The 24,891-nt window shown below is 39.2% G+C and overlaps 1 protein-coding gene across 21 annotated transcripts in view; it reads right to left on the bottom strand.

Moving 5' to 3' along the window:
* The window catches only part of SETD5 (SET domain containing 5), a 93,048-nt gene that overhangs the window by 13,232 nt on the left and 54,925 nt on the right, over positions 1–24,891 (bottom strand). For 14 of the 21 annotated variants that reach the window (XR_009520910.1, XR_009520909.1, XM_060022991.1 and 11 more), the window contains 9 exons: positions 24,281–24,601; positions 23,620–23,862; positions 18,318–18,447; positions 10,212–10,456; positions 7,149–7,205; positions 4,738–5,208; positions 1,847–2,145; positions 776–909; positions 212–300 (listed from right to left, as the gene is read on the bottom strand). Coding sequence is in view for 18 of the 21 variants with exons in the window: in XM_060022991.1 (XP_059878974.1) it covers positions 212–300; positions 776–909; positions 1,847–2,145; positions 4,738–5,208; positions 7,149–7,205; positions 10,212–10,456; positions 18,318–18,447; positions 23,620–23,862; positions 24,281–24,601 (1,989 nt within the window). In the remaining 3 variants the exon portion in view is untranslated. Of the gene's footprint in view, positions 1–61; positions 301–775; positions 910–1,846; positions 2,146–4,737; positions 5,209–7,148; positions 7,206–10,211; positions 10,457–18,317; positions 18,448–23,619; positions 23,863–24,280; positions 24,602–24,891 lie in introns of all 21 variants that reach the window. The other 7 variants (XM_060022979.1, XM_060022981.1, XM_060022982.1 and 4 more) reach the window with 2 other exon arrangements.

Below are 24,891 nucleotides of genomic sequence, written 5' to 3'. Positions count from 1 at the left end.
ATACCAAGGACAGTAAAATGGCTGTCTTTGGTCACTTAATTTTTCTGGCATGATTTATTACCTGAAGGTGAGCAGATGATGACTTATTTCCAAAGCTGCTGAAACTATATGCAAAGACGGCATCTCAGCTGCAAAGGATGGCCAGGATCACAAAACATTTGGAACCCAGAACACATTCTTATGCCCAGAGATGAGCACTTTCTTGTCTCACCTGGTAGCTGTATCTGGAAGGGCTGTAAACGGCTGCTCCTTTAGAGAGTGCTGAGCTCAGTGTCTCTGGGCCTTCACCATCTGCAGGGTCTGGAAGGTAATACAAAATCAACTTATTTTCTTAGAGTAAGTGTGAGAGAGCCATTGTTCATTCAAGTCACCAATGCCAGCACCAACCCATGCCGCTCTCTTTCTGACAAATCAGGTGAGTGCAGCATGCCAGAAGGGCAAAAGGAGCGGTTAATTATGGGGTGTTTTAAATGCCTGATCTGATTTCTGTCTCCTTTTTTCTCTTCATCCTTCATCAAGGTGATTCCCAGGGCTTTGGAGAGATGAGTTACATAAAGGTATCCTTTGGGAAAAAAGAGCAGACAAAGAGCAAGCAATGCTAGATCTTAAGAATGCTGTAGCCCAAAAGAGTGAAAGCAAGACTGAGCTGGAACTCTGCATACAGGGGAGCCCAACTGCATAAGAAATGGACTCACCTCAGCCCAGCATTTGGTGTGCATTGTGTAGAGCCTGGCTCGTGTCCCTGTACCTGGTTGGCAGAAGGCCATAGGCTCACCTGAGTCTTTTTCTGTGATGTTACTCTCCCACGTGGGAGAAGGCTCTCCTTTTTGGGCCACCCTCACACTGCTTCGGAGGACCTTGGGGATGCTCCCTCCTTCTCGGAGTCGTTCTACTGATGTGGGAACCATCCTGTGAAGGCAATAGGGTGTGGAGGTTTATGCCACAGGACTTTAAAGATAAGAGTCTGGAACAAACAAAGCTCTGACAAAAAACTGTACAACGTTTTCTCTTAGAACACCCTCTTTATTTATTTATTTATTTATTTATTTATTTATTTATTTTTAGAACACCCTCTTTTTAAACGTTATTTTCTTCAGGACCAATTTAAAACAAGGTATTTTCTCTGCCTCAAACTATGTCAGGCACTTAAGAACAAACACTTCTAGAGAAAAATAGCAATTAAGGAAAAGGGGGATTTGAAGCTGTTTACTTCTTTTAACCTCCATCTTGAAATGCTAATTCTCTCTTCTGTGAACTCATGTGACTGGCATGTGGTAGCAGTTTGTTTCACAGATGAATGAACATTACTCCCTTGGGCCATGTCTCTCCTTTCTCAGACCTCATTTCTTCAGTTCAAGATCCCTAAAATGCCTCATTCTTTATTTCACTCATTTGATACTCAGTACTTGACATTAGTATTATTTATTTGCGTTGTCCCCTAAACCAGACAAATCCTTTCAGAACGTGTCACATCTCTCTGCATATTCTAGCCGTGTGGAACTGAGATATCTGTTGTTAATTTAAGGGGAACTGAGCTCAAATCCTGACTTACCTTTCACACGAAATGAGAAAATAGAAGAGGCAGTGTTAGTGCCCAGCAAAAAAAATAACTCCACTGTGTCCACAGCTATATGCCATCCAACATGTTGTTTTGCAGGCTCGGTGGCAATTCTTTGCTTCTGTAGGGCTGGTGGATTGTGGCTGATACTACTAAATCAGCTAAATAGGGTAGATAGCACTGTTGGCTGGCTTTCTCAGATAAGTGTTTCCGTACATCTTAGGTAAAGAGCCTAGATGTTTACTTCCCTCCTGAATTTAATCATTAAAGCATCAAACATAAACTTACCACCTACTGCTGATACTCTCTTGAGGTCTGCAGTGAGATGAAGTGCCCCTGGAATCCGATGGGCTTACGGCCTCCAAATGAGACATAGAGGAATGAGATGGGGAGAACTTTTTGTGAGGGGAAGATGGGGTTCGGGCTGAGGATCCCTGCACACCATGGGCACCAGTGTCAGAAAGTGAGTTACTGCTGCCTTGCCCAGCTCCTGCAGACTTGCTTTTGCTCTGTGTAGAGTCACCTCCCCCACCAGCAGAATTTTCCTTGGCTTCCTGTTTCCGTTTGCGGTACTCCAGCAGGGATACCTAGGAAGGAAAAAAGAAATAGGACCCTAGCTAGACATCATTAGTGGATCACTAGCAATGGGGAAAGAAGATGGAATCCTAGTAAACTGCTAGCAAGCCATGCAAACAAAGCAGGCACCAACAGGTGACTTTTTCCAATGTGAGAGAGACCTGAGCACAGCTACTTATTTAAATCAGTCAGAAACTGGTAAGGAAAAGAGACTACACTAGGAGATGGCATTTTTGAAAAATGGTATTCACCAGTAGACCTCAACCTTTATTCTGCCTTCAGAAAAACCTGTGAGATTACAGTTCCCTTCAACAAAAGTGTGCTATCATAGCTATTTGGAACAATGGTAGCACCCAGAAAAGGGAAGGTGAAGAGCTGGGAGTCTGTGTAGTTTGAAAAAGTCTCCTAGGTGATTCTGATAGCTCTTCCTCACTCCCCAGAAATCTCTAGTTAGTCGTTTAAAAACAAAACAAAACAACACACACACACACACAAACAAAAAGAAAAAGCCAATGCTTCAGGGTTTTTAAATGTGCTCATATTTTCAAGATATATCCAGGGATTTATTACTGTTACTGTTTTACACATAGAGAAACTAGTGTAAAAGGAGAAAGGAAATGATTTCCTGTTTATATTTTAGCAAGCCAGCTCTAGAAAGCCTGTACTTGGAAACTTCTCCTCTATCTGCCATTCCTCTGCCTTATTCTTTCCTGACTGCCACAACAAACCCCTCCTCCCTGCCCTGCCTAGTACACCTCCTCTCTGCTGTTACAGCACACTGTGCTTACACTGCCTGTCGACCTATTACAATGTCTTGTATGCTTGTAAACTGTAATGTTCTACAAGGGCAAAGACCAAGTTTATTTGGCTTTTTATCTTTAACATACAGTGCAGAACTTGGTTGATAGCAGGTGCTCAACAATATTTCTGAAATAACAGGTCATAATTTCAAAGACGGCATGATTTCAATCACTTTTGCACATAATAAATGAAACCATGATTTCAATCACTTTTGCACATAATAAATGAAACCAGAAATCCAAAGACTGTTTCCACTTTTGTTCCTGCTAGTCAGTGCTGTTGATGCAACAGTATTCCAGACCCAGTGCTTTTTTTTTTTTTGGCTGCGCATCGCAGCATGTGGGATCTTTGTTCCCCAACCAGGGTTCGATCCGTAGTGAAAGCACGGTGTCCTAACCACCGGACCACCAGGGAATTTTCCCCGCAATGCTATTTTGTTACAAATTATCTGCCAGTGTTTCCTCCTTCTTTTATCCACTTAGGGCTCTCATTTATCTGTTCAAATGTAAAATATAATGAAAACACAAATTAAGACAATTTTGTGTATGCATTTTCTATAGACAATCATGGAAAGGGGTTAATAATAAATTCTGTTAACGTATTTCACTGTAATGCAAAGACAAAAAGCCACTAGGCTACATTTGAACAAGAGTACCACAGACATTTTGCAATTATGTGAGACTGTCACACACACAACATTAAACACCTCTAGCTCTGACCAGTAAATGGAAGTTGCTGTGACAACTCAAAATACTCCTATGCATTTCCAAATGCCCTTAGTTGAAAACCACTGACATAAAAAAAGCACACGTTTGGCTTTGTAATTTATAGATCAGGCATCACCTACAAGTCAAGCCCCAAACCAGATCTCTGCGACCTGGCCCTGCCCACCTCTGTATTCTCCTCCTGACTATCCCCACTATTCGCCTGCCACCATAGCAACATTCAACTGCAACCACATCACATCCCTGCTGCCCACTCAATGGAGTGTCACAGTTACTTGTTCTGCTCTCTCTTCTGTAAGATTTTCACCCCCTCAATTTGTTGGCTGATTGATTCCTACTTCCTGTTTTGAGATCAGACAAATCAGTGACCTGTCACCTTGCACTCTACCACCCCTCAAACTTGGCTATGAACCTCTTGTTTGTTCTCAAGTACCCTCCACATATCCGACTTGGTCAGATTTCCTGTTAAGTTGTTCTCATCACATCTGAACAACTCCTTTCTCATCATTAGTACAATTATCTGCTAAGCTCAGTCTGACTTGCTATAAGCTCCCTTAGGGCGGAACCTAGGAGGCAATATAGCATGGTGGCAATAAGAGCATGCAATCTGGAATCAGACCTGGGTAGTGTCCTGGCTCTTCCATATACTAGCTGTGTGACCATGGCAAGTTACTCAACTTGCCTTAGTTTCATCATCTACAAAATGGGAAATTACCCATCTTACAGGATTATTGTGAGGTTAAATGCATAAGAAGAGCTTAACAGTGCCTAGAACATGAAAAGTACTATATAAAACATGTAAGTAGCATTATTCTTTTTCACTGCTTTATCCTTTGAATTGCCTAGCCACGTGTATGGCACATACATGATAGGCATTTGAATTTGCTTAACATTTACAACACTCATCAAATTATATTAAAACAGTCTTTCACTAGACATGCCAAGAGACCGTCTTACTTATCTTCATTTTCCTCACACTGAGAACAGTGCTGAAAACACAGTGGTAACTCAGTAAATATCTGTTGAATTATTCAGTTAAAGTTCTTCAAAAGAGCCTATAAAATGTGAAACACTTACCTTTTTCCTCTGTGGTGGGTTCTGTGGGGCAGATGGGACTCCCTCACAAGCCCTTTCGCCACCAGGTGACATGGATCCACGAGAGAGGTCTTTCATAAAACCATGCTCATATCTGCTGGGAAACCCTTCTGCAGGGGAACAATAGCCCCCATCCAAATGTAAAGGCTTCCTATCCCCTACTAGGGGAGACCCTCGATACAATCCATCTGCTCGAGGCATAGCGTTCAATGGGGAGTAGGCATACATCAAGTTAAACTCTGTCCGAAATGTCTGGTCCGAGTTTCTCACAAGGGTCTGATGTCCATCTCCACTCCTGCTTGTAAAGCCAGTCTCAGAGGTGGGTCCGACAGAGGGATGAGGAGCCAGGTCAGAATGACCCGAGCTTATCAGGGAAGGTCTGTCAGCACAGCTGTTAGTGTTGGAGTCAAGGTAGCCTACTTTTGTCAAGTCCAGGTCTTTTCGGTGACAAAGCTGAAAGAATAAAAATCAACGGAGACATGGGGTAGAGGAGAAAGGAAAAAGTCAAAGGGCAGAAAAGAAGGGAAGTGAGGGGGCACAGGTGAATAAGAATAGGTAAGAGGGACGAAAGTAGAAGAGAGAAAGCCATTAACATCTGTAAAGGTCCCATGTAATACCAGTGTATACACGCCAGATTACCAAAGAATCCTGGCCTTCCCCAAATTGTTTTAAAGTCTTTCTGGAGGAGAATACTGGGAAAGTCAGAATTAGATAACTGGCCAAATGTGACTATTTTGCCTGCTTAGCCTTTCATCAGGTTTGCTGAGTCACCTTGCACTACATTCAGGGACTGGCAGTATAATTAGGGATTTACCTGAGCCCCATGGAGCCACAGAGGTGAGAATAGTGTCTTAAGATAACTGGCTTCTGGAGTTATTCATTTCTAAACTAATATTGATGGAAGGTGGGAGGAGGGAAAAGGGTGAAAGAAAGTAGAAAGTAGACGAAAAGTCAAGTATTTAAGTTACTGGTTCAGGAAAGAAGAATGGTATTAGTTAACGACATCAACCAACCAGTTCTTCACTCACTTTCACTATTAAGTATGTATTTCTCATAAAACTTTCTGGCCACTCAATTCTTCTTTTTGCATCCTCTAACGTATGTTAACATACCACAAGACCACTAATGCTCATCACTGCAGAGTATCTGAAATGCTGAAACGTACCAAAAATAAACCCATCTACTTGGTCATCATTACCTCCTAACATCAAGATTTTCTGCCACTGTGTCAGCTACAGCTAACTCTCTAGAAAGAATAGTACCAGAAACCCAGGTGACACACCGTGTCAGCCTCCAAATTATGCTATCTTAGAATCTTTAGCAACTGAGGGAGAGCTTTACATTCCTTACAAAATAGAGTAAAAAACACCCAGAAGGCCTCTAGTACACTAGAATACAATCTTCTTCAGTTTCACATTGATCTATAAAATCCTACTGATTCAGAATTTGGTCACCTGTCACTGATTTTAGCACTAACTTTTTACTGGAAGGGTGTGGGTTAATTTCTGAAAGGTTATGAGAGACTATCACTTTCTCTTTAAGAGGAAAAAGGCTCCATGTGGATTCATGGAGTTAATCATTACTACGTTCATCCAAATCTTTTAACAGTTAAGAAACTCTAGCACTAAAATCTGAATTTAACATCTCCATAGCAGTAGGATTTGATATTCTAAGAGATACCATTTGTACAGCAACCATTTCCCAAGCACTGCAGAATGGAGCCCTGAGTCACAGAAGCCATGGGCTGACTTAAGCTGAGAGGCATGACTCTTTCTAAAGAAGCTGCTTAATCTATCAACCAAAGCTCAAAACATCCAGTTAAACAGCTGTCAGATTAACCCGGGAATAAGGCATAAATCGCTGCCTAACTTTACCAATATAAGCTGCTCCTTTATCAGCCCAAGATAATAAAGATCAAAAAACAGCTCCTACCAACTGTTGATATAACCTTCCTTATTTAACAAACACACTGTTAGACTTTCTTTAACAAGGTTCCCACCGCATCTTCAGCTCCTTTAAACTTGATTTCTAGATTCTATTCTTTAAGAAAACTCTTCAGCCATACCCTTCCCCCCCACCCCCCCAAAACAACAAAAACAAACCCACCACACACACACACACACACACACACACACACACACACACACACACACACACACACACACACACACACACACACACAACTACTTCATTTTCCTCCATCTACATTGAGAGTTCTGAGTAACCACAGGCACACATGGGAAGATTCATTCAACTTACAGTGACCAATCGGCCACCCTCCAGCCCATCACCCCATTCACTCAGATCCCCCAGCCCTCCCCACACAGGCAGGAGCACACTCATGCACACTCACTCTCAGCCTCCAAGTGTGATTGAGATGGTGTGATAACTACCTCGGGTGACAGGGACTCGGGCCTATTCGCAGGGGAACTCTCAGGGGAGGATATGTTCTAGAGGAGGAAAAGCATCTTGTTATTCATCTACTCAAAGAAGCAAAACAAAACAAACAAAAAATAAAGCAAAAAAAAGCAAGCATAGATGGTTAGCCACAAATTTTGGGGGGTGGGGCAGGGAGAAGGGTAAGAAGGCACAAGGGAAATGTTCAAATGCAGAATTCATCTCGATGGACAGAATGACTTGTTAAAATGCTTCCTGGCGTCTTTGAAAGCATTTAAGGATAAACTGGTTATGTATCATGCTGTAAGTAAACATCTCAAGCAGATACCAAGAGTTAAATTGGTAAGATTTTACACTATTACAGTATATGTCTTTCTATGTTAGAAGAGATTTCCTACAGTACTTGTTATTGAGGGGCACCCTACCACTCATTCCTCATGCTTAGGGGCACCTTTTCTCTTCACCCCACACCCTATTCTGAATGTCACATTTCCTCAATTCTCCTGTGTGGCTCAAGCCTGCCACCATTACCCAGGGAAACTGCTTAGCATGTTGGGGGCTGACAGGGCTAGGAAGATGGCCAGTTCCTCTTGAATGACAGTTGCAGAAGTTATGATTGATGGATTCTCTAGCTCATAGGCTAGATGGTTCTTAACATAATCCAACTGGATCTGACCACCACCACTAAAGTTCTTCTGATATTAAAATCCACTGTACTTTGAGGAATAGAGGGAAAAAAGAAAAGAAAATAAAAAAAAACGGCAGATGTGTACACTTCCAGTCTCTGGTCCTAAACAGGGCTACCATTAGGGCGGCTTTTGCATGAGGCAGCACTCCTGTATGAAACAGGAACTGGGCAGTAAGTTCAGATGGGAAGGTATGAAGGGTAAAAAGCAGAGAATGACAGTGGTTGCTGTGACAAGGATTCAGGGGCAAGGTAGGGGAGGGCCTCTAATATCACAGGCTCTGGACAGCTGTGGCCTGGGTGGCTGGCCCATCCTGGGGCAGGAAATGAGGCTGTTTTAGCAGAGCAGGGGTACTGGTGTTCACTTTATTTGGTGGGGTGGTAGTATGTGCGAGATGGATAGTGGGGTATGGCTCTCCAGGCAGGAAAACAAAGGAAGCGTTATTCTGCTGGAAAGGAGGGGTTCATTAAACTTGGCCTCCCAATGTTGCTTTCACTTTTTTTTTGATGCTTCCCTTTCCTCATGATCTTGCCTCTCTTCTACTACATGTCTTTTCAACTCATTCCCTTAGCATTTCTCATTTTCCTTCTTTCAAAAATATTCTTCCCCCAGCCAAGCTGATCTTCACTTGTGACACCTTTCTGCTATTTCTCTTGTGTCATAGTCTTGGATGGAAATAAGGCTCCCCACCTCCCCATACTAGGATATAGGAAAGAGTATAGCAATTAGAATGGTGATAAAGATGGTTGGGATGATGAAATCTGTTTTTTGAATTGATGAAAAAGGCCAAATTTTCTTAGTTAAATCATGAGACTAAAACAGTGAAAACATGCACTGAACTTTTTGAAAGGATCGGCTACTTAATGTATTATGTTTTCTTTCCCTCCTGGTATCCTAACATTATGCTTAGACTACGCATCACTAAAATGATCTCTGATTAAAAAAAATAGAAAATAAAAACACCTTACATTTGCATAGAATTTCAGTTATCCAAAACACTGCAAGGGGTAGGAAATACACTGAGTGCTAAACCCGGCTGTTCTAGATGGCAACCCACCTTCTAATTTCACCTTTAATTATAATAAAACATTAATTATAATAAAGTATGAAATTCTACTCCTAGAATCTACTGCCTTCCAGTGAGAACGTCCTCTCACGAAATTTTACCATCAAACTTTGGCTGCTAAATGAAAAATCAACTGCAATTAGATCCAAGTAAAGTTAGTAAGGCCCATATCAGCTGTTTTGCTATCTGACTAAAAAGAACGCCACAGGGAATTTGGTAAAGGGTAACTTCCCTAGAAATCAAATGTAACCAGAAGGTTCTGTTCGCCTTCTCAAAAAGGTTTGCTCTGAAAGTAAGTTAATATGGTCGAGTTTAGGTACAGAATACAGCTGTCTCTTACTTTCAAGGTTGCTAAGTTTCCTCTTTCTGAGTTAGTCATTTAAAGGTTCAGGTCTTTTTAATCTCCATGCTCTCACAAAAACTGAATAGGTAGGATGGCACTGATTAGAACATTCACCTTTATCAAAGAACACATCTGGAAAAGTGCAAGGTAGGGTCAGAGCTGAGTGTTTAGTCATCAGAACAAATTTTTCTGAGAAGGAACAGATAGTGTCTGTTTAATTTAATTATAAATCAAAGCAACATGCGATAGATGAGTTTTTTTTTTTAACGCACGCACACGGATTCTATTCAGTAAAGCTGCCGTCACTCAAACTTGAATACTAAAGCAATTCAGAAGTAACTTTTTGAAACAGCTGACCAGAGAGTGAGTGTAATAAATCTGGTTCTTATAAATGCATGTTGCTAGGCTCTTTCTACTTCTCATTCCTAACACATGAGGAGAAGGAAAAGTAATCTGGGAATGAATAAAACCCCTAAATTGCCATAAACCATACCTCAGTGCTTTCTAAATCTGTTTATTTAGGCACACGAGAATGCAAAATAACAGACACTTCACTTATTTAAAGGCCTAGAAATGGAGGCACAACCAATCAGTATAACCTGAGCGCTCAGGCAGGTGTCATTAATGGTTACTAAGCAGCTAGAGGCCTATTTTAACCAAGGTATACAGTAAAGATAAAGATCTAGCACGATTACCACCTAAAGTAATGGAGGTTGATGAATTGCATGCAAAAGATAAGATGAGTGTCACCTGTGGGAGCACTACTCCTATTTTGGGAAGTATGGGGACTGCCAAGATGAGAGGCTACCAGGTAATAGGTCACAATGACCCTGAGGTTTCCCATTCTCTTGCTAAGATGGGCGAAGAACATGGTAAAGAAACACTTGGAGTGATGTATTTGAAATGAGGAGGTGCAAATAATGATTTTCATATTCAGCACTCCCAACAACCAAACCCAAATCACCTCAAATTGCAGAGGAGTATTGCAGCGACTAGCAGTAGTAAGAGACGTGACTGGTGAGAACATGAGGCTGTATCCATTTCGACACTCCTCTTCTGGGTGAGATGGGCCAGGTGTGGTCAGCTGGGGGCTCTTTGAGCCTGGATTGGGAGGGGGTGGTGTGACTGGAGAAAGAGGCCGCAGTAACTTGGTAACATTCTGCTCCATCAGATAGCGAGATTTCCATTTCTTTAATGGGCTCAACAAGTCTGTGAAATACAAAGCTTGGATGAGAGGTCTGAAATTACATCCTCAAGGGCTGCTTCATAGTGAAGCCATTATTAATCTCTAGCCCACAATGGCTGGTAACTCCACTTTTGCCTCATCCCATTGTTATCTCCTGCAATCAAACCAAAAGCCCAAAGACTTTTTAATTGTCACACTTAAAGTAATTCTCAAAATTCTCTACCTCCCAGAAAATCACCAGATGAATTTGACCCTTCTGATAACTAATCCCTGGAGCTAATTTAATCTCTTGTAGTGGAAAATATAAATTTAGTTTTTTCACACTGAATTTCTGAACATCTCTAATCTGTGTCTCTTTGCTAAAATCACCCTCTACTGAGCTCAGTTTCAAGGTTTTATGTATTTTTGCCATTCTTTACCAGCTCTTTATGTAATATTGTTTTAGTAGAAAAGAGTTACACATGATTACTTGATCCTTGTTGAGTCCTTAGTTTTATAGTGCTTCAAAGTGTGAAATCATTTCTACAGAAACTTCTCCCAATCATTTTCAAAAAGTAGGGTGGTACTCTTTTTCTGATTGGAATATCCTACTTTCTACTGTACACTTCTTAGTTCCACTTTGAAAGGAAGTTAATATACTATAAATTTTACTGACCACGCAGGCCAATGCACCTGTCTCACTTTCTCAAAGGAAAAATCTATTTTTATTCGTTTACAGTTTAAAGCTATTCATTTACTAAATACCTACAATATGGAAACCACTGAGCCAGGTAAGTGGGGGAAAATGGTTATCATGTATTCTATTTTAAATGAGTTTACAAATGTGTAAGAAAAAGAAAACATATATAAAACGTGTAAGTTTAAGAACCTCAACAGAGGTGATCATACTGCTATGTTAGTAAAAAAAAAAAAAAATATGCTTTTAAGTGCTTATTACACACCAGGCACTATTCTACGTGCTTTATGTGAATTATCAGATGTAATTTGAGTAACTCTATAAACCCAGTACTATTATTATCCCCACTTTACAGATAAGGAATTTGATGTATAAAGAGAGAAAGACTAGGTCACCTGGTTCCCATCTACATTCTTAATCATTAGGTTAAATTATACCCCCAAGGCTTGGTGGAAGGAGTGACATTTACCCCAAGTCTTTGAGGAAAAGTTTTCGGACAGTAATCAGAGCTGTGCTTGAGAAAGATTCTCCTGGTAGCAATGGTTAGGATAAGAATGGACACTGGGAAACTATTTGGAGTTAATGAAGTAAACAGAAAGAGTTATGAGGCTTGAACTAGGGCAGTAGAGGTTGAAGCAGAGACAAGAAATAAAAGCAAAAAACACTGGAGATACATATTTCTCCTTTCATATATATAAAAATTTAAAATTTTTCCTAGATTAGAAGTATATTTCTATTTTCCTTCTGTTCCAGATACTCATTTTTCTTTTCTCCTTTTGAAAAGTGCCTAGGTATAAACAAACAAACATGTGATTCATGACTTATAGTTAGGTTTATATATTTTGAGAGTCTTAAACAGTGAATCTTTCAAAAGACTGCTATACTGCTAGGTCCAACGCTGTAACTACTAAAGGTAATTATGTAAGTGATAAAGTTGATTGTAGAAAAGTTATAAAGTTCAGATGAACTCTCCCACCCCCAAAATCAACTTAAAGGTCATTCATTTAAAATATATTTACTGAGTACTTATTATGATATATTCAACAAGAGACCTGACACCTGCCCTTATGAGGTTTATGGGCCAGTGGTAATCTGCGTACTTTTTTCTATGAACGGCACTATATTTACAAAATTGTTTTTTTCAAGTTTCATTTTTCTTCTTTTTGCCATACACAGCTATCAAATTTCATGTGGTTAAACCTATCTTTTATGGTTTTTTACCTTTACTCAAATAATTCCTAAGGTTATCTAAACAAACACCCACATATTGAAACACATACATAACTTGAAATCATATCCACAAATTAATTCATTGTTAATATGCTGGTGTATTTTCATCTAGAACTCTTTCCTGACATGTCCTTACTCACCCTGTCTAAATCACACTGGACAATAACCTACTATTTTCAATCAGAAATACATAGTAAAAATCCTTCCATTACAATGACAAAAATGTTACAATTATATTTTAATTTTATTAATAGTCTTGGGCTATACAATGTTTTATATTTTTATTTAGTCAAATATATCAACCATTTCCTTTATTTTCTGCCTCTGATGTCATGTTTTTGTCACCCCACCCCAAGACAATAAAAATACTGACCAATTTTCCCTTTATCTCCATATTTAATTTTTGAATTCAACTCAGAACATATAGTAGTTTTGGTACTAGTATGTTCTATCCTTTTCACAGGCCAAATGGCTAGCATATTCTTCCAAATTCTTTTGTAATTATAGAATAATCATATTTCTCTATTGATTTGAAATATGACATTTATCCGACTAGATACTGGGTTTAGTTCTGAATGTTATTCTGTACACTTTTTAGTAAAATTGTTTGGGCAATTCCAGTTATTCTACTCTAGCTCTCCAAAATATTTTGCCTATTCTAGCATACTTGTTCATGTCAATGAACTGTAGAAATCATTTGTCAACTATGCTGATACTGGGACTTCCCTGCAGTCCAGTGGTTGGGACTTTGCCTTCCAATGCAGAGGGTGCGGGTTCGATCCCTGGTCAGGGAGCTAGGATCCCCCATGCCTCACGGCCAAAAAACCAAAACATAGAGCAGAAACAATATTGTAACAAATTCAATAAAGACTTTAAAAATGGTCCACATCAAAAAACAAACAACTTTAAAACAAACTAACAAACACTATGCTGATACTACCCCCTCCCCAAGGCTGACTGGGGTTGTATTAAATTCATGAGTAATTTGTCAAGAATTCTAACTGAGCACCGTGGCACGATCTTTTAGCTACTCATGCCTTCATTTATATTCCTCCTCCTCATTATTATTATTATTTTGGCTCTGCTGCGCAGCTTGTGGGATCTTAGTTCCCTGACTAGGTATTGAACCCAGGTCCTCAGCTGTGAGAGTGTGGAGTTCTAACCACTGGACCGCCAAGGAATTCCTTATATTCCTCTCCATTATAGATCTGCCACATTTCTAATTAGGTTTATTCTGCAGTGTTCACTATCTTCTGTTACCACTGTGAAGTGGATGTATTTCTCCCTGTGTATTACCTAAATGTTATTGCTAACATGTAAGAAAATGTTTACATATTTTTGTACCCAGCTACCCTATTGATCTCTACCAGTTTTTCAGTTAATTCTCTTGGCTTTTCCAGGTAGAGTAGCATATTATTTGTATACAATGGCAACAAATACATCCTCTTTACCAAAACTTTTATCTCATAGATTTTCTTTTTGGTAATCAGTTTGGGTAACAATTCTAGATGTCGTTATATAAGAATGGTAATAGTGGGATAAGTTGATAACCAATTTAAAAGTTTAATCTAACTAGTTTTCACCAGGAAACATAACTGGCAATTGTTTTCAGATAGATGTAAAATAAAAAATCATTCAGTATGTTATTAGATTTATCATTAAATTCACAGTTACTGTGCTATTACTCCCCCTTCTCCATTTGGCTGGCTAATAAATTATATGAATAAAATTTCAAATACTGAACCAACCACCTTTACATTCCACGGAAAAATTTTATTTCATCATAATAAACTATTCTTTTAATAGTCTTACAGATTCAAGATTCAGATCAGTGAAATCTAATTCAAAAGTAGTACTGTGCTATTTTTTGGAGGTTAATTTGATAAAATAGAGTAAAAAATTTAATGCTACTCTATAGTATTCCACCAAAAGTATGTGTAATAGAAGATAAACCACAAATTCTAACATTTCTTTATTTGTTGAAACCCAGGTTGTTTTTATCCTGCATGTGTTTGCAATTATTAATAATTCCATGACTAACACTTTGTATAAAAATTTTGGTCCACACCTATTTCTACAGAACAAGTACCTAGAACAACAACTTCTAGGTTAAGGAATGAATTTTTAAAATGCATGACAGGGACTTCCCTGGTGGTGCAGTGGTTAAGAATCCACCTGCCAATGCAGGGGACACAGGTTTGAGCCCTGGTCCGGAAAGATCCCACATGCCGTGGAGCAACTAAACCTGTGCGCCACAACTACTGAGCCTGCGCTCTAGAGCCCGGGAGCCACAACTACTGAGCCCGCACGCCTAGAGCCTGTGCTCTGCAACAAGAGAAGCCACCGCAATGAGAAACCACGCACTGCAAGGAAGAGTAGCTCCCACTTGCCAAACTAGAGAAAAGCCTGTGCACAGCAACAAAGATCCAATGCAGCCAAAAAAATAAATAAACTAAAAAAATAAAATGCATGATAAATCTTACCAAATTGCTAGTAGGGGGTATTACTTCCCTGTCATATATATATATATATATATATATTTTTTTTTGCGGTACGTGGGCCTCTCACTGTTGTAGCCTCTCCCATTGCGGAGCACAGGCTCCGGACGCGCAGGCTCAGCGGCCATGGCTCACGGGCCCAGCCGCTCCGCGGCATGTGGGATCTTCCCGGACCGGGACACGAACCCGTGTCCCCTGCATCGGCAGGTGGACTCTCAACCGCCGTGCCACCAGGGAAGCCCTTCCCTGTCATTTTTGTTGCAAATCCTTTCTCCCAATATTTTTGTCTTCTATTAATTCAGAGAAGTAAGGACATAGAAACATTGTTTATTTAACTTTAATTAAAAAACATGGGGGCTTCCCTGGTGGCACGGTGGTTGAGAGTCCGCCTGCCGATGCAGGGGACACGGGTTCGTGACCCGGTCCAGGAAGATCCCACATGCCGTGGAATGGCTGGGCCCGTGAGCCATGGCCGCTGAGCCTGCCCGTCCGGAGCCTGTGCTCCGCAACGGGAGAGGCCACAACAGTGAGAGGCCCGCGTACCGCAAAAACAAAAACAAAACCCAAAACACTGAATGCACATAGAATTTACTTTGGCAAAGATCTAAGTCTTTCTCATCCCCCATGCAAGTAAAAATTCCAGAATAATTTACCAAATCTTTCACTTACATAAGGCCTGCTTCTGGCTATTCTGTTCCATATATACATCCATTATTGCACCTGTACTAATTACCAGCTTCTAGATTCATAATAGAAGTTAGTTTTACACTTCTAGGTAAAGTACTTCTTTGTCATTACTTTTTCAATTTTTTCTTATTTTCATGTTTGCTTTTTATGATAAACTTCCAAGATCATTTAATCAAACCCCCAAACAAACTAGTTTGATGGAAACTATCTGAAGCCAGGAAAGAAACTGACTCATTATATTTCTTCTTTCCATTAATCAGTATGGGAGTTCCCTTCATTTCCTCAAGACTTAAAAAAATATTTCTCAGTAATGATTTGCTTTACATGTCCCCACCATTATTCCTAGGCAGTTTCTCAGTTCTGTTAAGTTCGGCAATGAAAAATTTTTCTTCATTTTCTTGGTACATAAATGGTATTAATTTTTGCATATCCAGCAGTTTTGTTGAACTCCTGTTAATTTTTTCAAATGATTGTTTAGGCTCTCCTAGATAGATATCCACATCATTTACAAATAATGAACATTATGTCCTCCCCTGCCTGAAGAGTAATACCATTTATTTCCATACAACTTTAGCTTCTAGGAACTTAGAATCTTTAATGTATCCTAGTACATGACTAATTTCTGCAAATGTTCCATAGATGTTCGACAAGAAATCTGTAGATAATGACAATAATAATTCCTATTAAGGGTCTGATACGGTAATTTATGTACCTTAATTTAATCTCATATTAGCTCTACAAAGCAGATATTACTATACCCATTTCACAGATGAGGCTCAGAGATAACTTTATAACTTGCCCAACATCATATAGTTAGTAAAGGGCAGAGATGGTCTTCAAACTCAGGTCTGTTGGATTCTTTCTACTACACCAATTTGTATCCCTTTTTGTTTTCTTTTTTCCCTTTCTTGATTAATATTTTCTTGATCTTTTTGAGAGGAAAAAAAACCAAAGAAACCAAATAAAAATAATTCCTCAGGATTTACACTAACTTGTAGCAATATACCAAGTCACTCATTTGAGTATTGCTTGCTTTTTTTTTTTTTTTTTTTGTGGTACGTGGGCCTCTCACTGTTGTGGCCTCTCCCGTTGCGGAGCACAGGCTCTGGACGCTCAGGCTCAGCGGCCATGGCTCACGGGCCCAGCCGCTCCGCGGCATGTGGGATCTTCCCGGACCAGGGCACGAACCTGTGTCCCCTGCATCGGCAGGCGGACTCGTAACCACTGCGCCACCAGGGAAGCCCTGCTTGGTTATAATTAAATATTTTCCCATTTACGTTGTTCCTGAAGGGCAAGGTGTGTCCTCTGAATGTTTCTCACTGCTAGAGATGAGAGAAGTTCAATAAAGGTTGGTGACTAACAGTCCTACTTCCATTCCAACCAGGGCACATAGTAACAAAGGCAACTTTCCCTATGAGTCTTTGCCAGTCAGGACATGAATTGCTAATACAGCCTCCCTTTCCCATCCTCAAACACACACACACACACACACACACACACACACACACACACACACACACACACACACACACACACACACACACACACACACACACACACACACACACACACACACACACACACACACACACACACACACACACCATACATATACATATGTGTGTATACTAGATAGAAGATTTCAGTTAAGTAATACTCTCACCGTACTGTAAAAGCTGCCAATAAATTGATAATATTGACGGAAATCTTTTACCAGCATTTCTTTATGTTAACCTGGTTTGAGTAAATCTCCCTAATATTTGGTGAAGAGAATAAGATATTTTAAATACATGGTATCATTTATCTTCCAGATGTTCTACACTGGGATCTTATTATCCTGAGGTTACACATGCGATAACTTACAAGGTATAATCCAATCTAGGGATAGAAAAACAAAGTCAATAATTTAAAAAAAAATCTGTTTTTAGTAGCCTATTTTCCCCCCAAATACAGTATTACACAAAGTTTTAATATAAAGCAGATATTCCTAGTACAAATCTCTTTATTTAATTCAAGTTCATATTTACTCAGACAATAAACAGAAACAAAGAAGTGGTTTTTATGAAAATCGGAAATATTACTATGTGACTTTTAGCATCTTATTTATTTTGGCATTTTGTTTTGATTGCATAATATTCACAAAATTGATTTAGAGATAAATAAACTAAGAGGAATCACACAGAACTTTTCAATTAAAGTAATACTGGCCAAGAGAAACCGGTAATAAGACTATCCCAAAATAAGTTAAGTTGGTATCAAGTCCATACACCAGTGCTTTCAACTGCAATTCAATTAAAACCCCTGCAAGAGTCACTGGAAAACCAGTGGGCCAGATGATTTTACATGACCCTCCAGTTTGAAAACAACCAATTCATAATAATTTCTCATTTACTTCACTCATCCCCTGCCCCTTCAACCAAGTCCCACCCAACTCAATCACCTACGATTTTGACTCTTTCCTGAATAGTGCCCCGCATCTTTCTTGCTTATTTCTCCTCTTATAAATATGGATATAGATTTCCTAAACTTACTACTTTAAATGTATCTAACCTTTTTTTAACCATTTCTGCTGTTATCTGTACACTGTCTAGTTCCTTCTTTGTCGTCCTGGGAATACTGATCCCTGACTTGAGATCTCTCTCTTCCTCTGTAAAGACAGATGTAAAGTAACTATTTAGAGAACAATGCTATTTCTTTTTTTTGTATCAGACTTTTTAAAGTACTCAGTGAAATTTTTTATGTAGACCCAAAATAATCATTGCTCATGTATTCAGAAAGGTCTGCCACACATACCTGCATTGTCTTTGCAGATACTAGAAGAATTACTATTCTCATTACTTTGGTATAGGTGCTGAGTTCTAGTCTCTTGGGGTACAGATGATGTCTGGGTCATCCCTTCTTCCAAGGCTTGCTTTATCCAGCGCTATAATGGGAAAAGAATCAGGGAATTATCAATAATCATTTAAAACTATTTAGGTCACCTATTTTAAATGCATTAACCAGGTCATTACATATCAACTGGTGAGAGATGCAATACAATGCATTCATTCGGGTCCACAGTCAAGTAGTTTTTGTCTTGTGTTTCAGCATTCTAGGATAGTGCCCCATCAATTCCTTTTACGGGGCATAACTGAGAAAACCTGGATTACACATAATGAAGTCCCACAAAAAAGCCCAAACCAATAAAAAAAAAAATTACTATTTAACTTTTCATATTGCTTAGAATGGGATAAATGGGAAAAGATAAGGAAGAAATCTTAGCATTTATTTAAGAGAGACTCTGATCACACAGGATGAAACTAGCACATAAAATAAGTGCATAGAAGGAAGATAAAAGATCTCTTAAGAGTTGTCTGCCCTGTGTTGGGCATATCTGAATAATTGAAAAGATTCACAAGAAAACTTTGGATGAGGATAAACAGCTCTTCACTACAAGTACCGAAATGCTTCCAGAAAGTCTACTCTCAGAATATCCTCTGAGTTTTCCCTCCTTGTTAAGTAGTTTGGTTAAATTATGCATGAATAATACAAATCATCACCTGAATAAATGACCTTCTGCAGAAATCAAAAAGGCAAAAAAAAGTAAAAAAGAGCTCTCTAATCAGTCATTTTTTGTTGTGAATAATGGAATCTAAAATGATGGAAATAGATTTTTGTCAGAAAGTCTGCAGAGATTAGCATAATAAGATTATGCATCCTGTGGAAGAGAGAAAATTTCTTACCTGTAATTGTGTTCTCTTAAGATACACAGTTGTAGGTTGCTCACCACTCTGTGGCTCTCCTGCCCTGACATAAGACAGATCGAATTTTGATAAACATCAATTTCTGAGTCAGACCCTATCCCAAATAGGAAGAGCAAAGGTGATTATAACTTTACACCTTTAGAAAACCAATATTACAGGTAAGTAAATATTCTCTTTACCAAAGAGAGAAATTCTAATAGATTTACCCTCTTAGAAACTTAGGAAATAATGTGAGGAAACCAGAACATGTGGTCTGCCAAATGAAAGCAAGAATAAAATTATGAACATGAGGGGGTAAAGAGTGAGTAAGTACCTAAGAAAGACAGCTCAGCATCTATTGAATCACATCAGCATTTTAGGATTTGATCAGGTCTCTGAAAAGCCAAAACAAGACCAAGAATGAACTAACTCTCCTACATACAGAATACTGATATAAAGATGAAAACTGTCAGAACCATAGCTCCTTACATAGAGGAGACCTCAGAGGTTACCTTGTCTTAACGTACTCATTATACAGATGGGGAAAATAAGGCCAGGAGGCCAAAAAGAGTGAAAATCCTTTGTTATAGATACCTTATTACATACAAGTTTTTCATCAGAGCAGATGACAGGACTCATTTGGGGTCACTGTCCTTTCTTCCTAGAGAAGTCAATTTCTTATATTTCCAGTGTCAAATAGACGCACCCATAAAAGAACTTACACTCTGGATCTGATGACTACAAAAAGGGAAAGTAAAACCAGGACAAGGGCATTCTAAGGAATAAGATGCTGCTTTGGTTAGCTTAAGGTCGAACACAGCAACATGATCAAACCCATTCCTCCCTGACCCTATATGTACGTCTACACAATATTTCAGGGCCTGTAAAGAAGGAACATGAACAGCTATTTGTATCTAACAAATCCCAATCACCCCTACAGATAATAAATTAACTTTAGACAACCCCTCTCTCCAAGTTCTAGCTACAGTTATTAAGGTCAAAAGAACATTTCTCCCTTCCCTGAAAGTCTGTGTTGAAGAGATTTTTAGGAAGCTCAGAGATGGGCAACAGAAATGTCTTAAAGGGTCTCATTACGATGGGGAAAGAGAAAGGAATTAATTTGGGTTTTAGGGTCCAAAGACCTGGATTGAAACTTGGCTGTGTCTCTTACTAGATGCCTAACTCTGGGCCAGTTACTGAACGCTTCTGAGCCAAAGCTTCTGGATCTGTAAATTGAAGCAATAATCCCAGCCTCACAGGGTTATCATGAATGGTGAGACAGTGTGTGTGAAGAAAGCTTGTAGCACAGTACTGGGCACACATGTTCAGTGAGGACTAGTTCAACTGAATTTCAGTGCTATGTACAGAGATATACAGATTAACAACACTCTAGTGCACATCATGAAATATCAATGCAAAACACAGTGTTTCATTTTCAGTCTGAACGGGAAACCAAATGCCCACACATATTATGCCTACAAGGTAAGTTTAGAGATTTAGAGAGAGCAAGGAGGGATACTACTGAAAGGCTTCTTAGCCAGTCATAAATGCTTCCATTCTAAAATAACAAGTGAAGTAAAATCCAACAAAAGACATGCTATAACATGCTAGTTAAGAACTGTGAATCGATTTAATTTAGAAACTACAGAGACATCACAAAACATTCTGCCAAATACTCTAAGAATCTGGGTGCAAATATACCCATGCAGCTTTATACTGTTTTAAACTTATGAAGCTTTTATCTCCTTTAATCAGATATGAAAGAGTAAGCCTATTAAGAATGTACACTGTTCTAACTAATCCCATGGAGGATGGTTGTTTTCATCTGTTTAAATTATATTCTTCTCTGATGGATTTTCAGAAATTTATTACAATTTTGTTTTATCATGGAAATCTTCTTAGGTCCTGTACTATATGAGTACTTTCTAACCAATCTAAAAAATCTTCTCCTTCCCCATCTAGGATAAAGCTGAGTTCAATTTCTATATAAGGCCCAATTTCATTAATTCTGTCCCATAAAAAGTTACAGTCTTGTTGTGTAATATAATCTTGATACATTAACAGCAACTATTAAATCTGTGATTAAAACTTAATTTTAAAAGACCCAATTTAAGTAAGATAATTTGATATATAAGTCAGCATACATAGCCTGAACTCTTCCCAAAGACCAATATGACACAAATAGATAAAAGTGCCTAAGCAGAGCCTGTATAAAACAAGACTAAGGATGGTCAGATACATGGGGAGAATATAACACGGACATGAGTTAAGTATTTCTAACTGTTGCCAATGGAGACACAAAGATGAGATACAGATATAAGTCCTAAACCATAACCAGGTAAAAAGAGCTCTAAGAAATGGATTTTCTATCAGATTTGAAGTCATATTTCTACACGTTTTCGATTTTCACAGAACTCTGCTACTTGGAAAAAAGCAAGATGGGAATAGAAAGATTATAACCCAGCATCACAATGATCAAGGCAGTATTTTAAGAGGCTAGTCCGTACTATTTACAATTCAGACTTCACTATTACTCTGTATTAATAATTGTTCACCCTTCTTAAAGGACCAAAATAAGAAATTCTATTATCTGACTTGGTAAGATGCTTCAGTAGTTAACATCCTAGGAAATCTAGTACTGTGTCTAGCCAAAGACAGAACAAAAGGAAAAAGTCTATTTCATATATATTAAACCATCTCTTGACTTGTTCCTCCAAACTAAAGACCATATTTACAGCTTCTCTAATTGTTCAATACTACTCTGAAAATGTAGTTAAAGATTCTGAGCTGTTACTCTTAATGAGGGACTGAGCTAAATGTAACAGGAAGATTAGTTTCGCATGCCATACCACAGTTAATGCCCTTCTCCAATTATTACAGAATTAGGTTAATCATAATGGTCATTAAATGGCAAATACTTTTTTTTCCTTCTCAGATAATTTGTAAGATCCAGGATAAGTAACTTGGTATAATAAAAGATCCCCAGAGACCCAACTTTCCTTTATCACTTAGGCAAATTTCTAGTCTTATTTTCTTCTTAAGAAAGTTGTCACTGTTTTCACTTCTGACACCTGAAAGTTATGTTAGTCCATCATCCACAAACACTTCTGGCAAAGATCTCATGGTCAAATTTCTCTTTAGGAGTTGTTCTACTTGGTAATTTCCCCTAAATAAACCAGTAAGTGACTCAAACACTTAGGTAAGATTAGGAAAAGACTTTCTTCAGTGTATGCTGCTCATTCAGTGGTAGTACCCTTCCTTTGTGTGCAGATCCCTGTTGCCCTCCTCCCCTCCATATCCCACACCACTTTGGCTCATCTTTTATGCCCCCTCCCCCCAAGAAATAGTATCTGCTCTTTGGGAAAAGAGAAAAGCTTTAAGTTTGGAGGAGTCAGGGAAGACCTGCCTGGAGTTGGAGACTTCATCACATCAAATAATCTATATGCAGCATCCTCATGTACGTGATGCCAGTGGAGGAGGGCAATGGCAGACACTGAGGAAGGCAGCCTGAATCCAGATCTGAGGATAAGAGAAAAGGGTGTTCCAGGGAACAGACTCTACCTCAAAAGAAGACCAAATGAAAGGGTGTCCTATACTTCTAGAAACACGAAAATGACATTATAGGTCTGAGGGAGTGATCTATTCTTGAGAGACACCTTTGGAAAATATGCAGGGCTTCTGGGAACTAAGAAAGAGCATTCCAAAAACAAACAGCCATCAAATACTACTGTCACTAGATCCAAAAACAATATATAACTAGAGAAGAGCGAGAGAGAGGCAGAGAGAGAGGCAGAGAGAGGGAGAGAGAGAGGGAGAGAGAGAGAGAGAGAAAAATTTTATAGTGGGTTCCATAATCACTAGGGAATAAACAGTCCAACTTGTCATTTGATCAAGGAAAAGGAATTATGCCAATTGTAAACAGGACTTTTCCTCTACTCTCAGTCAAATGATAACAGTGACTGAATTAATCCAAAACACAATTCAATCATTCTTTAACTTGTACAACAGTGCTCTAGAGTACCTGGGGCCCAATCTCACACAATAATCACAAATGGACATGTTAACCAATATCACAGGAGCACACACAGAACACCCCTCCCTACCCAGTCACCAACTGCTATGTGCTCTCAACTCAGTAACCACAAGGGCTCTCAGAAAAGACAACAGTGAATACTCACAAACTGAGCACCAAAAATGTAGTATACATCCCACCTTAGTCTCACTGACTCTTGATGCGTCAGTGTTTGTGGTTGAACAACTAACTCATTATAAACTCATACGGGCAGAGTGTGGCTATCTAGAGAACGTGTTAGATATGTCACCAGTACTGGAATCCTAGCTTAAAAGAAAAAACCGCGTAAACACAGACATACCTTTTTACAGGAGCTGAACATGCCATCAGGCAGAAGCGGCCTTCGACGCCTCTCAGGGATAAAGGGTGAGCCAAAGCGAATGTAGTGTTTGGGGGTGGTGCAAATTAACGGGGAATGGATAAGACCGGGTAACATGTTCAGGGTCGTTGCCAGTACAGTTGGGTCCGTGGTGATACGTAAAGGGCACTCAACAGGGCACTCTTGCTTCTCTGCTTTGTCATTCAACCACTCTGTAACTAGATACTAAGTTAAAAAAGAGACCATCAGTTGATGCTGCAGATGCAAAAGCCAGAGGAAGCAGTGTAGCTCACAAACACAAACCTCATCTAGAAACTAGACAGAGGTAGATATAGCAGCTGCAGAGAGTATGAATCGCACATTCAGAGCACAAGGGTATCTTCTTTCACCCTCTCCATGAGCACTATGGAAAGAATGATTTCAGCTCAGCAATTTAAACTCTGCCTAAAAGTTATGCGAACAAAAGTAAGGCAGCAGGATGACCTCAGCCCTATGTGTCTAAGCATTTTATCTAAAACTTTCAATCTAATAAATCTTAGATTATTATTATTTTTTTTTTCCCCTGGGGATTACAGGTCCTTTCACTTTACTAAGCCACAGCTTTCGGCAGACTACACTTAACGAAGATGTACTTGTAACTTACCTTTTTGGTTTTGGGGTATTTAGATGCAGCACGGTTGACATGGGATCCAGTAACTGACACCACAGTTGGGTCAGACCCTGTTAATTGCCTGTTTTCTCCTGAACTGTCTACATTTCCAGCTTCAGTAGGAGTTACTGAGCTGTTATTTCCCCCCTCTTCCAAGGCAGCTTGTGATAACTCTGCCTGCTGTGCAATGGCCTGCTTCTGACGCTTTAGTCTTTGGGCTGAACTGGTCCGGTACCGAGAAATTCGACTCTTCGGTCGGGGCCTAGAAGGCTTTGCTGGAGGTGGTTTGGGGACTGGTTTTTCGGCAGCAACATCCTATAACAATAGCAAAGTTAACTGCTTACCAGAAATTTCTTATCAGCAAACATTCTATCCAGCTTCCTATTCACTTTAAGCATTCTGAATGTTTACTGGTGAAAAAAGTGAGCGTTTAAAAACATTAATTTCAAATGTAATCCTTATAAAATTCATACATTTAAATCAGCTAAAAAGGCTACAGGAAGATGTCTCAGTTATTTCTTTTTCTAATAAGTATTTATAAAATAGGTCTAAAGACAGCTGAAAGTAGCCACCTAATTTTAGGTTCTTAGCAGGGAAGGTAATTC

The sequence above is a fragment of the Delphinus delphis genome, chromosome 10 (assembly GCF_949987515.2).
Source record: "Delphinus delphis chromosome 10, mDelDel1.2, whole genome shotgun sequence".
NCBI classification, from domain to species: Eukaryota; Metazoa; Chordata; class Mammalia; order Artiodactyla; family Delphinidae; genus Delphinus; species Delphinus delphis.
The sequence above is the reverse complement of the archived record's forward strand: the minus strand, read 5'-3'. Positions and strand labels throughout refer to the sequence as shown.